The following is a 12,293-nucleotide window of genomic DNA, read 5'->3' on the forward strand; positions in this document are numbered from 1 at the left end:
AAATAATGCCTTGCCAAGAAATGGCAAGTGCTGGGAAGGCAAGTGAAGCAAGGTAAATGGACGGGGAAGTGACTGTTTCAGATTGAGTGATCAGGGAAGGCTTTCCTGAGGAGGAGAACCTTGCACAGAGACCTGAAATGACACAGGAGCGAGCTGTGCAAATATCTGGGAAAAGTGTATTCCAGGCAGAGAGAAGAGTGAGTGCAAAGGTCCTGTTACAGGAACCAGCTTGGCAGCTTTCCTCCTCCCACCCTGGCTGACAGAAGGCAAACCTTCCTTCCAGCTTTCCCAAACCTCCCCTCTCAGGAGCTCACAGGGTATGAGGGAGTGGTGCCATCATACAGCAACACCCTGGCTCACCCACTGCCCCCTGCCCCTCCCCACTCTCTGCAACCCACAGGCCCCTAGAGGAGCCCCCTATATGGCCACTGCTTCAAATGCCTTCTGGAAACACAGCCCTGGCAACACTCTAGGCGGGGTTCCAAGTTTTACTGTTACCAGTGTCTGGGCCCTACTCTCTCTGCCTCCAATGCCCTCATCACACCCTGGACCAAGGTCAGGGCCTGGACACCCAGTCTTGAATCCTGGCTCCATCCCAATCTTGCAATGTAACCTCGGGCAAGTCATTTAATTTCTCTGAGACTCAGCTGCTTTTTCTGTAAGATGGATATAACGGCTGGCTGCTGCCCTTCCAATCTCAAAGGTTGTCAGAGAGCTCAAATGGAATAATACGTGTAAAAAGATTTTACAAATTGCTTTACAAATGCAGAGATCATCTTCACTTTAAAGATGAAGGGTTGACCCTAGGCACTTCTTTCCTTTCTCCCAAGACACCACTAACATTCCAGAAGAGGAATAAAAAAAGGTACAAGCCCATAGATGACTAGAATGACAGGGAAGGGCATCTCAGTGGAAGAGAAATTTCAACAAGTGTATGGAAGTACGAGGGAGTGGCACAAGGATAGGATGACACAGCCCAAAGTACCTAGAGCCAATCTGCACATGGAAAATTCTAAGAGGTGGGTGGAGGATGGGGAGGGAGCATGGCCCTAAAAATGAGACTCAGTTGTGAGTCTGTAAGCAGAGCCATCAAGCCTACACTCCCCCTACCCCACCAAAAACCATGGTAGCCAAATGCTTAATGTCCCGCAGAGGGGGAAGAGAGATGGAATCAGACTATGAGTTCCTCTGTTTAAAAAAAAAAAAAAAAAAAAGTTAACATTTGCAGTTAAAAGATCTGGCTGTTCTAGCAACAAAAGGGCCAGGAGCATTGTGAACAACTTCAGACACAGAACTCCTATCAGTTTTCATTTCAAGGTTAAATATGGATAGATAGCCAAGGGTCACCCGGTCAACCTGAAGTGAGACCAAGATAATCCATCAGATAAAATGACCGCAAAGACAACTATTGGAGGAACAACACAGAACTTAAAAATATTCTACTTAGGGTACAAAGAAAGAACTCTTGTGGGGGAGGGGTTCACCAGAAGAGCTGGAAGATGAAGTCAAGGGATTTTCCTAGTATGTGGAAGCAAAAAGAGGAGTGAAAAAAGAGAAAATTAAAAGATATGACCAGCCTGAGCAATGTAACAAGATCTTATCTCTACAAACAAATGTTTGAAAAACATTAGCCATGTGTGGTTTCATGTGCCTATAGTCCCAGCTACTCAGGAGGCTGAGGCAGGAGGATTGCTTGAGGCCAGGAGTTCAAGGCTGCAGTGAGCTATGATCACACCACTGCACTCCAGCCTGGTTGACAGAGCAAGACCTTATCTCAACAACAATAAAAAGATATGAGTACTAGAGGTACAGTCCAGAAGTATAGGATTCTTAGATTGTAGAGAAAAATAGAGAAGAAGGAATATAAAAAGATTTGAGAGAAAGTTGAAGAGTCTGGACACAAACTCCAAATGAAAAGGTTCCACATTTCAGAACTGTAAAGATTCCAGAGGAAAAAAAAAAACAGATACTTCTGAAGAAACAACCATTCTCATGCTTCTCATGTATCCCTGGACGCTAAAAGATGGTAGTGAAGGTCTTCAACATCCTAAGAGAAAATGATTTTCACCTAAAATATCAACCCACCAGACCAGCAATCAAACCAACAATCCCACAACCCAACACACCAACAATCAAACCAACAGTCCCACAACCCACCACACCAACAATCAAACCAACAACCCATCACACCAACAATCAAAACAATAATCCAATAACTCATCACACCAACAATCAAAACAACAACCCAACAATACACAACACCAATCAAACCAACAACCCAACAACCCACCACATCAACAATCAAAACAACCCAACAATCCACCACACCAACAATCAAAACAATAATCCAATAACTCATCACACCAGCAATCAAAACAACCCAACAACCTACCACACCAACAATCCAAACAACCACCCAACAATACATAACACCAATCAAACCAACAACCCAACAATCCACCACACCAAGAACTCAACAACCCACTACAACAATGATCAAAACAGCAACAATCCCACAACCCACCACACCAACAATTAAACCAACGATCCAACAACCCACCACACCAACAAGCCAAACAAGCGAACAACCCAACAACCCACCATACCAACAAGCCAAACAACCCAACAACCCAACACACCAAAAATCAAACCAACAACTCAACAACCCACCACACCAACAATCCAAACAACCTAACAACCCAACACACCAACAATCAGGTAAAAGGGAAGAATCCAGACATTTAGACACAAAAGAACTCAAAACCTTACCTCCCACCTGTCACTTCTTGAGAATGGGTGGAAGTAAAAGGAAGAAGTAAACACAAAAGAAGCTATAGGTTCTAAGCAAAGGTGAATCCACCCTCAGAAGGCAGAGAAAGGAAGCCCCAAAACAACAGCCACATGACCCAGCAAGAGGGTCATGAAAGTTGATGGAGGCCTGGTGCCTCCCTGGCCTTCAGTGAACAATATCTACATCATCCCAGTAATGGAAAACACTATTTGCTATTCTTCAAATTTTAGAGTCAACCTCTAGAAAAAGCCTCAAAAAGGGCTTGGTATGGTTACAAATAGAAGACAAATGTTATCAGCTTTGTCATTTTAAAAGTCAACCCATGGATGACTGAAGCCATAGGCTGGAGGGGGAACTGCAGAGTAGGAATAACTTAAATATCCTTATCTTACACAGTGCAGGATCCAGAGATACTGCTGATATTTGGTAGAACAAGAAATTGATTACTTAGATAATCTATAGACAGACTAAAAATAGTAAATACCCCTCAACTGGGGAAATGTGGGAGGGAGCTGGGCACTAATTGTAATGAAATGAGAGTGATTCTTTCTTTACTCTTCTTTCTCCCCCTTTTCTTCCATGGCCTCCTGTTTGCACCCGGGTCTCACCCACTCCCTCTGTCCACTCATTCATTTAACATGTGAGTACTGAGCTGGCACAGGGCCAGACTCAGAGATGCCTAAGCCTGGGTCCTGGCCCTCCAGGAACCTCCGCCTGGCAGAGGACACAGACTTGTGAACACTGCAGTGGCACAAAAGGGACTCCCAGTCCAGAGAGTGGGCATTTACCCAGCTGGTCTTTGCTCCCAGCTTCTTCCTTGGTCTCAGTACTGGGCTCAGCACAGAGCTCCCAGTGGCAGAAAAATGGGGAAGGGTGATAGGAGACACTGGCCTGGGGAATTATCCTGCACGACCCCCATCTGGGTGTGAGCACAGGCAGCAACTGAAGATTCTTATTTTAAAATAAAGGAGCTCTAGATGACAGGTGTAAATAATTTTAGTAAGAATTAGTGACAATGCGTTTTCATAACAAATCATCATGGAGTCGTTCTTCATGTATCTGACACGGTCAGGGAGGGAAGAATTTTCCATGTGGGGATTTTCTGGCTGACTGATTTTTACCACTGATTTCAGCAATTGTGGATCAGAATCGTTCCCAGATGAATCACACCCTCCTTGTCTCCTCAAACAAAACACCAGCTGACATTCTGCGGGTCCGAAGGGACAGAGTGCATCCATCAGACCCTCCATTCACAGGTGGGCTTTAACCTTTTCCCGAGGACTCAGGGTCAGACCCTCTGTGAGTCCTTCTCATGGCGCTGGACTGGAACACAGTGAAGCCCCCAGGTGCCCAGATAATGCCAGAACCACTCGGATCAGAGGCGGGCCTCTGCAGCTCTCTGATTTCAGCCCTGGAGGACCTACTGACCCTCAACCTAGACTCAGGAAAGGAGGCACACACACTCGTGCCCCATGAACAGCCCAGCCTCTCCTTCCGTCTCAGATCCCCAGGGCTTGGGGCCGCAGAGGGGCAACTGCTGTAGAAGAGGCAGGGCATGCAAAGTCCAGCTCAGCCAGGAGCCCCAGCTAGGATGGCTGCTCACCCCAGGAGCCCAGCCCCTGGGGACGGAGAGAGTGCCCCGAGGCAGAGATGAGAACCAAAGCCAAATGTGGAGAGGCCCAAACACCACCAATGGGAGTCCATAACAGGGACAAGGGATGGCAAGTGGAATCAATGGAAGGTGACTGTCTCTCATGTTCCTCTCTAAAGAGAGTGCAGTCGGACCTTGGGGACATACGAGGTTGTCCATCACACTGAACAGTGTTTGTGTTTTGAGCTCAAAACAATGGCCCTGGGTAATTTCTAATCTAGCCCTAAATGGAAGCTGTGACAGGGGCTGTTGTGGGCTGAACTGTGTCTCCCCAAAATTCATATGCTGAGGTCCTAACTGCCAGGACCATAGAATGAAACCGTATTTGGAGATAGGGCCTTTTTTTGTTTGTTTATTTTTGAGATGGAGTCTTGCTCTGTCACCTAGGCTGGAGTGCAATGGCACAATCTCGGCTCACTGCAACCTCCACTTCCTGGGTTCAAGCAATTCTCCTGCCTCAGCCTCCTGAGTAGCTGGGATTACAGGTGCGTGCAATCATGCCCAGTTAATTTTTGTATTTTTAGTAGAGATGGGGTTTCACCATGTTGGTCAGGCTGGTCTCAAACTCCTGACCTCAGGTGATCCACCCGCCTCAGCCTCCCAAAGTGCTGGGATTACAGGCATGGGCTACTGTGGGGATAGGGCCTTTAAAGAGGTAATGAAGTTAAAATGAGGCCATTAGAGTGAGCCCTGATCCAATATGACCGATGCCCTTACAAAGAGAGATTAGGGCACAGGCAAGACTCAGACCGGGGGCAACCATATAGGGACGCAGCGAGAAGGCGGCCATTGGCAAGCCAAGGAGAGAGGCCTCAGAAGAAGCCAATCCTGCAGTATCTTCATTTCAGACCCCTGGCCTCCAGAATTGTGGAAGAATTAAGTTATGTGTACCTTGTTACAGCAAACTGATATAGGACCTAACACCAACATACAGAAAATACACACGTAGAGGGATGGGAAGTTCCCCAGAAGGATGACCCATTCACAGGATTTCTTAAATCTTCCTGTCCAGACCTTGAAGTAACCATGAAGAAACTATACATTTTATAATTTAAAGAAATTAGTCAGCTGGGCGTGGTGGCTCACACCTGTAATCCCAACACTTTGGGAGGCCAAGGCGGGTGGATCATGAGGTCAGGAGTTCAAGACCAGCCTGACCAAGATGGTGAAACCCCGAATTTACTAAAAATATAAAAATTAGCCTGGCACGGTGGCAGGCACCTGTAATCCCAGCTACTCGGGAGGCTGAGGCAGGAGAATTGCTTGAACCCGGGCGACAGAGGTTGCAGTGAGCCAAGATTGCGCCACTGCATTCCAGCCTGGGGGACAGAGTGAGACTCTGTCTCAAAAAAAAAAAGAAAAAAAAGAAAGAAAGAAAAGAAATGAGTCATTTATTCTCTGAAATCTTGAAGGTGTGCTCTCAACCACAGTGCTCTGGATTTGCACAGTAAAACATGGAAGGGTCTGAAAGCTTTGAATTCTGAGAAGACAGACTCTCTGCTACCGGCTTCTGAACTTGGCTCCGACAGCCATTTTTGTCACTAAATCAAAACTCCTTGGAGGCATGTTTAAAATACCAACCAGCTCACATGCCCCAGGCCCTGCTTAACACCTTTCCTGTGGCTCTTGTGGCCCTTGGATAAAGGTAAAACCCAAACCTGAGTCTGTACCATGAAGCTCCACATGGTCTGGCCCTACCTGACCCTCTAGCAATGCAGCTTCTGTGTCTTCCCCTCACGCCAGCATTCGAGCTGCCTCATCCTTCAGAGTCCAGGACACAGCCGGCTCCTTCCTGGCACAGGGCCTTTGTACAAACTGTTCCCTCCACCTGCAGACCTCCTGGCCTAGTTAGCTCCTGTCACCCTTCAGACTGGAGCTCCAGTGTCCCTTCCTCAGGGAAGCGTTGCCTGACAACCTCCCCCTAGCCCCAGCCTGGGCCGGGTTCCCGGTCACTACCCTGGCTTCTTGTGGTAACTGGTTATTTAATGTCTGTCCCCCTCAGTGGCTGTGAGTTCCACAAGGGCGGGCACCACAGTGGTATGTATTCAGCCCAGGGCTCAGTGAAACTGATGAGTGGCGTCTGTATCCCACCTTCTCTAGAGAGGATACAGAGACCATGGGTTAGGACAGGGGCCATAAACAATGCAGCTAATCCCAGCTGGATGCTGGTCTCACCCTTGGAGCTTTCCAGGAACTGCTGAGCTATGGAGTCTGTGCATGACAGCCCAGAAAAGCTGCTGCTACTAGTTCCAAAAAGGAAAGGAAGGAAAGAGAGAGATGGGTGCTGACATTTATTGAACACCTATGATGTGCGCTACTGAGCATGCAGGCTGCTGGGCTATCTACTTTCTTTTTTTATTTTATTTATTTATTTTGAAAAGGAGTCTCACTCTGTTGCTCAAGCTGGAGGGCAGTGATGTGATCTCGGCTCACTGCAAGCTCCGCCTCCCGGGTTCACACCATTCTCCTGCCTCAGCCTCCAGAGTAGCTGGGACTACAGGCGCCCGCCACCACACCCGGCTAACTTTTTGTATTTTTTTAGTGGAGACGGGGTTTCACCATGTTAGCCAGGATGGTCTCGATCTCCTGACCTCGTGATCCTGGGCTATCTATTTTGACATGCCTTATTTCAGCTAGTCTATAGCAACCCTTAAAGGGTAGGTAATAGTGTCCCCATTTTCATAGGTAAGGAAAGGCTCAGAGAAGTTAAGACATTTGCAGAAAGATTGAGATCTGCTAAGGCCCAGAGTCAGCTTTAGATCTCAGGTCGGCCCACCCCAAGACCCATGCTCTCCCCCTGATGCACACTAGCTGGAATCATGTCAGATGGGTAAAGGAACAACGGTCCCTACCTGAGGGCCAGGGACCCCAGATGCCCTGGCGGTTATGTCAGGGGCCCGTGAGTCCATCTGAGCACCCAACATTGCCTGCCTCTGAATAAACTATATTTTTTCCACATCCAAATATAACTGTTTCCAAATAAATACAGATTCTGTCATGACTAATATAGTACCAATTCCTCTAAATGGGTTTGCTGAATTCATGGCAGTTCTGTGAAAGGTGGAAACCCAGGTGGGCACATGCATGCTAAAATGTTCAGCATGTAATGTGTTTTCCCTCCTGTGAGTTGAAGAGTCATAGGTGATGTACTGTTAAGCGGGGAGTGGGGAGCATAGCTCTTTTACCATTTATGCAAAAAAAAAAAAAAACTTTTTAAATCTCCATACACAGATTCTTACTCATGCATTGATTCTGCAAGGATACCCAAAGCCACATCGTCACCCCTGGGGAGAACTCGGTGGCTCTTCATTGAATAACCATCTGTACCGCACAAATTTTGTATCATTTACATAATTTAAAAATCAAAACTTTTAATAAAATTAAAACCATCAAAGGTGATAGCAAGAGGGCAACGCTTAACCCTGCGGTGCAACGTACTGAATTTCAGGCAAGAAAGTCCTGTGCCCTCTTCAGTTTCTACACAAGAGGAGCCAGCGATGATAATCAAAGAGACCGGTCATTGAGGCGGGGACTTTAACACCGAGTCACCAGAGGTGACCTTGCAAACTTGGCCTTTTGTCATAAAACAGGCACAATCATCACTGTGTTCCAGCCCTCCAGGGCTTTCCAAATGCCAGTGGCTCTGGGGAAGGAGACCTACTTTACGCTCTGTAGGAACCTACCACGTGTTTCCTGTTTCTTTCCATGCTTGCCCCCCCTCACCCACCCCTAACCCCTGCCCCACCTCCACATGCTCCCTGCACCCACCACAAATGGCCACACTCACATGGACAGCACCTTCACTTCCAATATTTCGTGCCTCAGCTCCAGGCATCTTGTGGAGTTATATTCAAAAGGCCCCTCGTAAAATTCAAAGTACCTGGGGACCAACAGAGACAGGTTAAACAGAGAAGCAGGTCAGGATGTCCAGGGCCTGCAGGAGCTCTTGTTGCAGGGTGGAGTGTCTGTCCCAGTGAAATAAATAAAGCCAACCAGCCCCATCCCAGCAGATGACCCATTAGGGCTTCAGGCAGACCACGGGGCCCTCTGGCTTGATCACTGGGTGGTCAGTTACTCTCAGCGCCCCACTCCCCTGGGAGTGTAAGCATTTACAGAAGCATAAACTGATTTCAGCAAACAGGGAAGTTCAGAAACAGGTTTGGTTCCAAGTTTGTGGCTGGGAAGGAGAGGGGAGGAAGAGGGATGCTGTGTCTACTGTGATCAGAGAAAGCAGAGAGACCAGAGTCATTCTGGCACAGCACTGGGAGTCCGACAGTGAGCCTTCAGGCCTCCAGCTTGCCCTTCCATTCCCTGCCCCTTGCCCACTTGATCCTCGTGCCCATACTGTGACATAACTGAGACTGATGTGCCTTTCTCCCCATTTGGCAGCTGAGAATACTGAGGCTAATCAGACAGAGCTCCAGGTCACACTCTCCGTATAGGGCAGGACCAGGGCTTGGTCTAGGTCTACCTGCAGAAGAGACCAAGCCCCTTCCAGCACCAGCTGGCTCCAGGCATGTCACAGCCACCTCAGGGTCCCTCTGCCAGCTTCATGCAGAATATCAATGCCAATTTCAGCCAACACTTACTAAGCCCTTACTATAGGCTAAGCGCCAGGCCAAGTATTTGACGTGGATGGATGCATTCACTTTTAATCTTTCTAATCAGCCTATGAGGAAAGTGACACAAGCATCCTGAATAGGCTCTGGGAATTAACTAAGGTGCCAGACCCCCGGAGCTGGAAGGTGGCAGAGCCAAGATGGGAACCTGCATGTTGACTCAAGGCTGCTCTTTCTGCCACTTGGCTATGAGCATGGTTGGTGTCCCCTGGAAAGGGCCCTCTGGCCTCCTGTGGCAGAGGCCCAGTGAGCTCTTTCCTCATGGCCCCTCTCTTCCTGGCGGTTGTTCAGAGGCAGGGGTGGATGGAGCTGGGAGGGTTGGATCCCAGGACAGCTTTAACATCATGAATCCAGAAGCCTGCAAGGCCAAACCACTGTAAATACGGGATCAGTGGCCTTGCAACAGGTAGTCTGCAAGAATCAGACGTGAGAGGGGCTCCCCAGGGCCAAGCATTGGAAATCAGGCATCGCTCAAGCATCTCCCAGAAACCACTACACGCAGCAGTGGTAATTTCCCACATACCCTTACACACTGGATAAACTTATGTATGAGCTCCTTTTTTTTTTTTTTTTTTGAGACGGAGTCTCGCTCTGTCACCCAGGCTGGAGTGCAGTGGCCGGATCTCAGCTCACTGCAAGCTCCGCCTCCCGGGTTTACGCCATTCTCCTGCCTCAGCCTCCCGAGTAGCTGGGACTACAGGCGCCCGCCACCTCGCCCGGCTAGTTTTTTGTATTTTTTAGTAGAGACGGGGTTTCACCGTGTTAGCCAGGATGGTCTCGATCTCCTGACCTCATGATCCACCCGCCTCGGCCTCCCAAAGTGCTGGGATTACAGGCTTGAGCCACCGCGCCCGGCCATGTGCTGCTTTAGAAATGCTGAAACATTTTACCCAATATATTGGTTTCTTTTACAAATATTGGTAGTTTTATTATTATCATTGTATTTGTATTGTCATTTTGTCATTAAAATAATACTGTGATACTTTAAAACTTATATTTATAAATATTTGTCCTTAATAATTTAAATATAATTTAATAGTTTTAAGTACTATAATTACATATTTAAATAATTTTACATAATATTTTAAGATATTAAAATATTCTCCACAACAAATTGGTCCCTATTTACAAAATAAATTGGCTCTTTGTTCTCATGTCATAAAAGAATTCAGGCCAAGTTAATAAGAAGTAGGTACTGAAGATCCCCAAAATATCAAACACCTTTGTGTCTTACAACTCCTTTTCTGTCTTTCTCATCTGGCAAACTCAAATGGATTTTTCAGTACCCGGCTCGAGTAACCACGCTGCTGGGAAGCCTCCTCTGATCCTGACCCTGGACTCCCCCTGCTCACTGTCTCTTAGTTAGAGCAAATAACATTGTATTGGGTTGGTGCAAAAGCAATTGCAGTTTTTGCCTTTTTTTTTTTTTTTATGTAATGGCAAAAACCGCAATTACTTTTGCACCTACATAATAGTACAACTGTGTGTTTATGTAATTGCGTTTCTTTCCAAACCACGAGCATCTCAAACACAGAGACAGTGTCTTTGTTATCTCTAGATCTTCTGTACTACAGAGGCAGGAAAGCTAAAAATGACATTTCCCAGACTCCTTTGCAGGTAGGGTTCTGGATGCAATTTAGGTTCAGCCAGTTAGAAGCATTTGCATGAGACGGATTCAGACCTGTTATAGGGGAAGAATGGCAAGGCTCAAGGCACGGTTTTGCTGGTGCAGAATGTGGCAGAGGTGTCATGGCTCTTGGAAACTGCAGTAGTGGTAACACCTTCATGATTATATCAGAGGCAGCAGCTTTCACGGTGGCCCCATTTCACTGCAGTTTGGGGAGGAATTCCTGGGAGTTCAGCCATTTCTTCAGCTTTCCCCATGAATCTGAGCTAGCTGTGCCCTTAATAAATCCTTTTCTGCTTTAACTAGCTAACGTAGATTCTGTTATCTGCAAATAAGAACAAGGGGTCAGCCTGGGGCCACAAAACAAGCCCATGACCTTGGCTCTGACTCACCTAATTTTCCAGTCACACAACAGTAAGCTCTGGTGTCCTATCACAAAGATCACTGTTTGCAACCTGAGCCAGTGTAACTAAGCCCTTTGGAATCCACTGAGTCAGGTAAAGCCGTGGTCCTAGGTTGTTGATAAGAAAAGGTCCAGATTCAAATGATGCAGGAAATCATTAGGTTGAGACTTATCCTAGAGTTCTTGGGAAATTGGAGACTTGCGGACACATCTCAGATACGGCTATAAACCAGCTGTGTGACTTTGGGTAAAACACTTCCCCTCTCTGCATCTCTTTGTTGTCCTCTTTAAAACAATCTGTTTGAACTAGGGTAGCATCTTCTCTTCAATCAGCCAGCCCTACCATTTCCTTGACAAAGCCATTCCTGCCTTGCCTCTTCCTTGGTTCCTCTTTCTCCTGCATCCTCAACATCACTCATATACCCAACTAGGCAGCACTATGATTCCAAATGACCTTGTGCTGTGGGCCTGGTGATACTTAGAGAGGCTTTCAGAACTGGGTTCACACCCCTCCACCCCTCATTGGCCTCTGTATGGTCTGAATGTTTGTGTCGCCCCCACGGTTCATATGTTGAGATCCTAACCTGCAAGGTAATGGTATTAGGAGGTGAGGCCTCTGGGAGGTACTGCAGGCACAGCCCTCATGAATGGGATTATTGCCCTTATAAAAGAGGCCCAAGAGAGACGCCTCTTCCCTTTTACTATGTAAGGATACAGCAAGGAGATGCTGTTGATGAACCAGGAAGTGGGTCCTCACCTGAAACTTAATCTGCCTTGATCTTGGACTTCTCAGCCTCCAGAACTGTGAGCAATACATTTCTGTTGTTTATAAGCTAAGTCATTCAGTCTATGGTATTCTGACAGCCACATTAGGTCTGGCACTTTTCTGCTCCTTTGTTTTCTCATCTGCAAATCAGCAAAAACAATGCAGCGCATGTGCGACAGGGCTGAGAAAAAAACACTGATGAGCATTTCATGGAAACCACTAGCACACAGGAACTACCCCAAAAATGCTCATTCCCCTCTGTCCCCTTTGTCCCACCACTAAAGAGCACGTGATACCAGTGGATGCCACAGGGAGTCAGAGACAGTCTCTGACCATAAGCTGGTTGATGGCAGGGCTGAGTCAGGGATGAACAACTCGAAGCTTCTCACTGTGTGCACTGGTGACATTCTCCTTCTGCTGTGATTAGTAAACCTCT

At 47.1% G+C, this 12,293-nt stretch overlaps 1 protein-coding gene across 2 annotated transcripts in view; it reads right to left on the reverse strand.

The window, feature by feature from the left end:
- Positions 1-12,293, reverse strand: part of ST8SIA5 (ST8 alpha-N-acetyl-neuraminide alpha-2,8-sialyltransferase 5) — a 90,208-nt gene that overhangs the window by 17,110 nt on the left and 60,805 nt on the right. For both annotated transcript variants that reach the window (XM_003914347.4, XM_003914348.4), the window contains one exon: positions 8,230-8,322. In XM_003914347.4, the coding sequence (XP_003914396.1) occupies positions 8,230-8,322 (93 nt within the window). The remainder of the gene's footprint in view (positions 1-8,229; positions 8,323-12,293) is intronic.

The sequence above is a fragment of the Papio anubis genome, chromosome 19 (assembly GCF_008728515.1).
Source record: "Papio anubis isolate 15944 chromosome 19, Panubis1.0, whole genome shotgun sequence".
Taxonomy (NCBI): domain Eukaryota; kingdom Metazoa; phylum Chordata; class Mammalia; order Primates; family Cercopithecidae; genus Papio; species Papio anubis.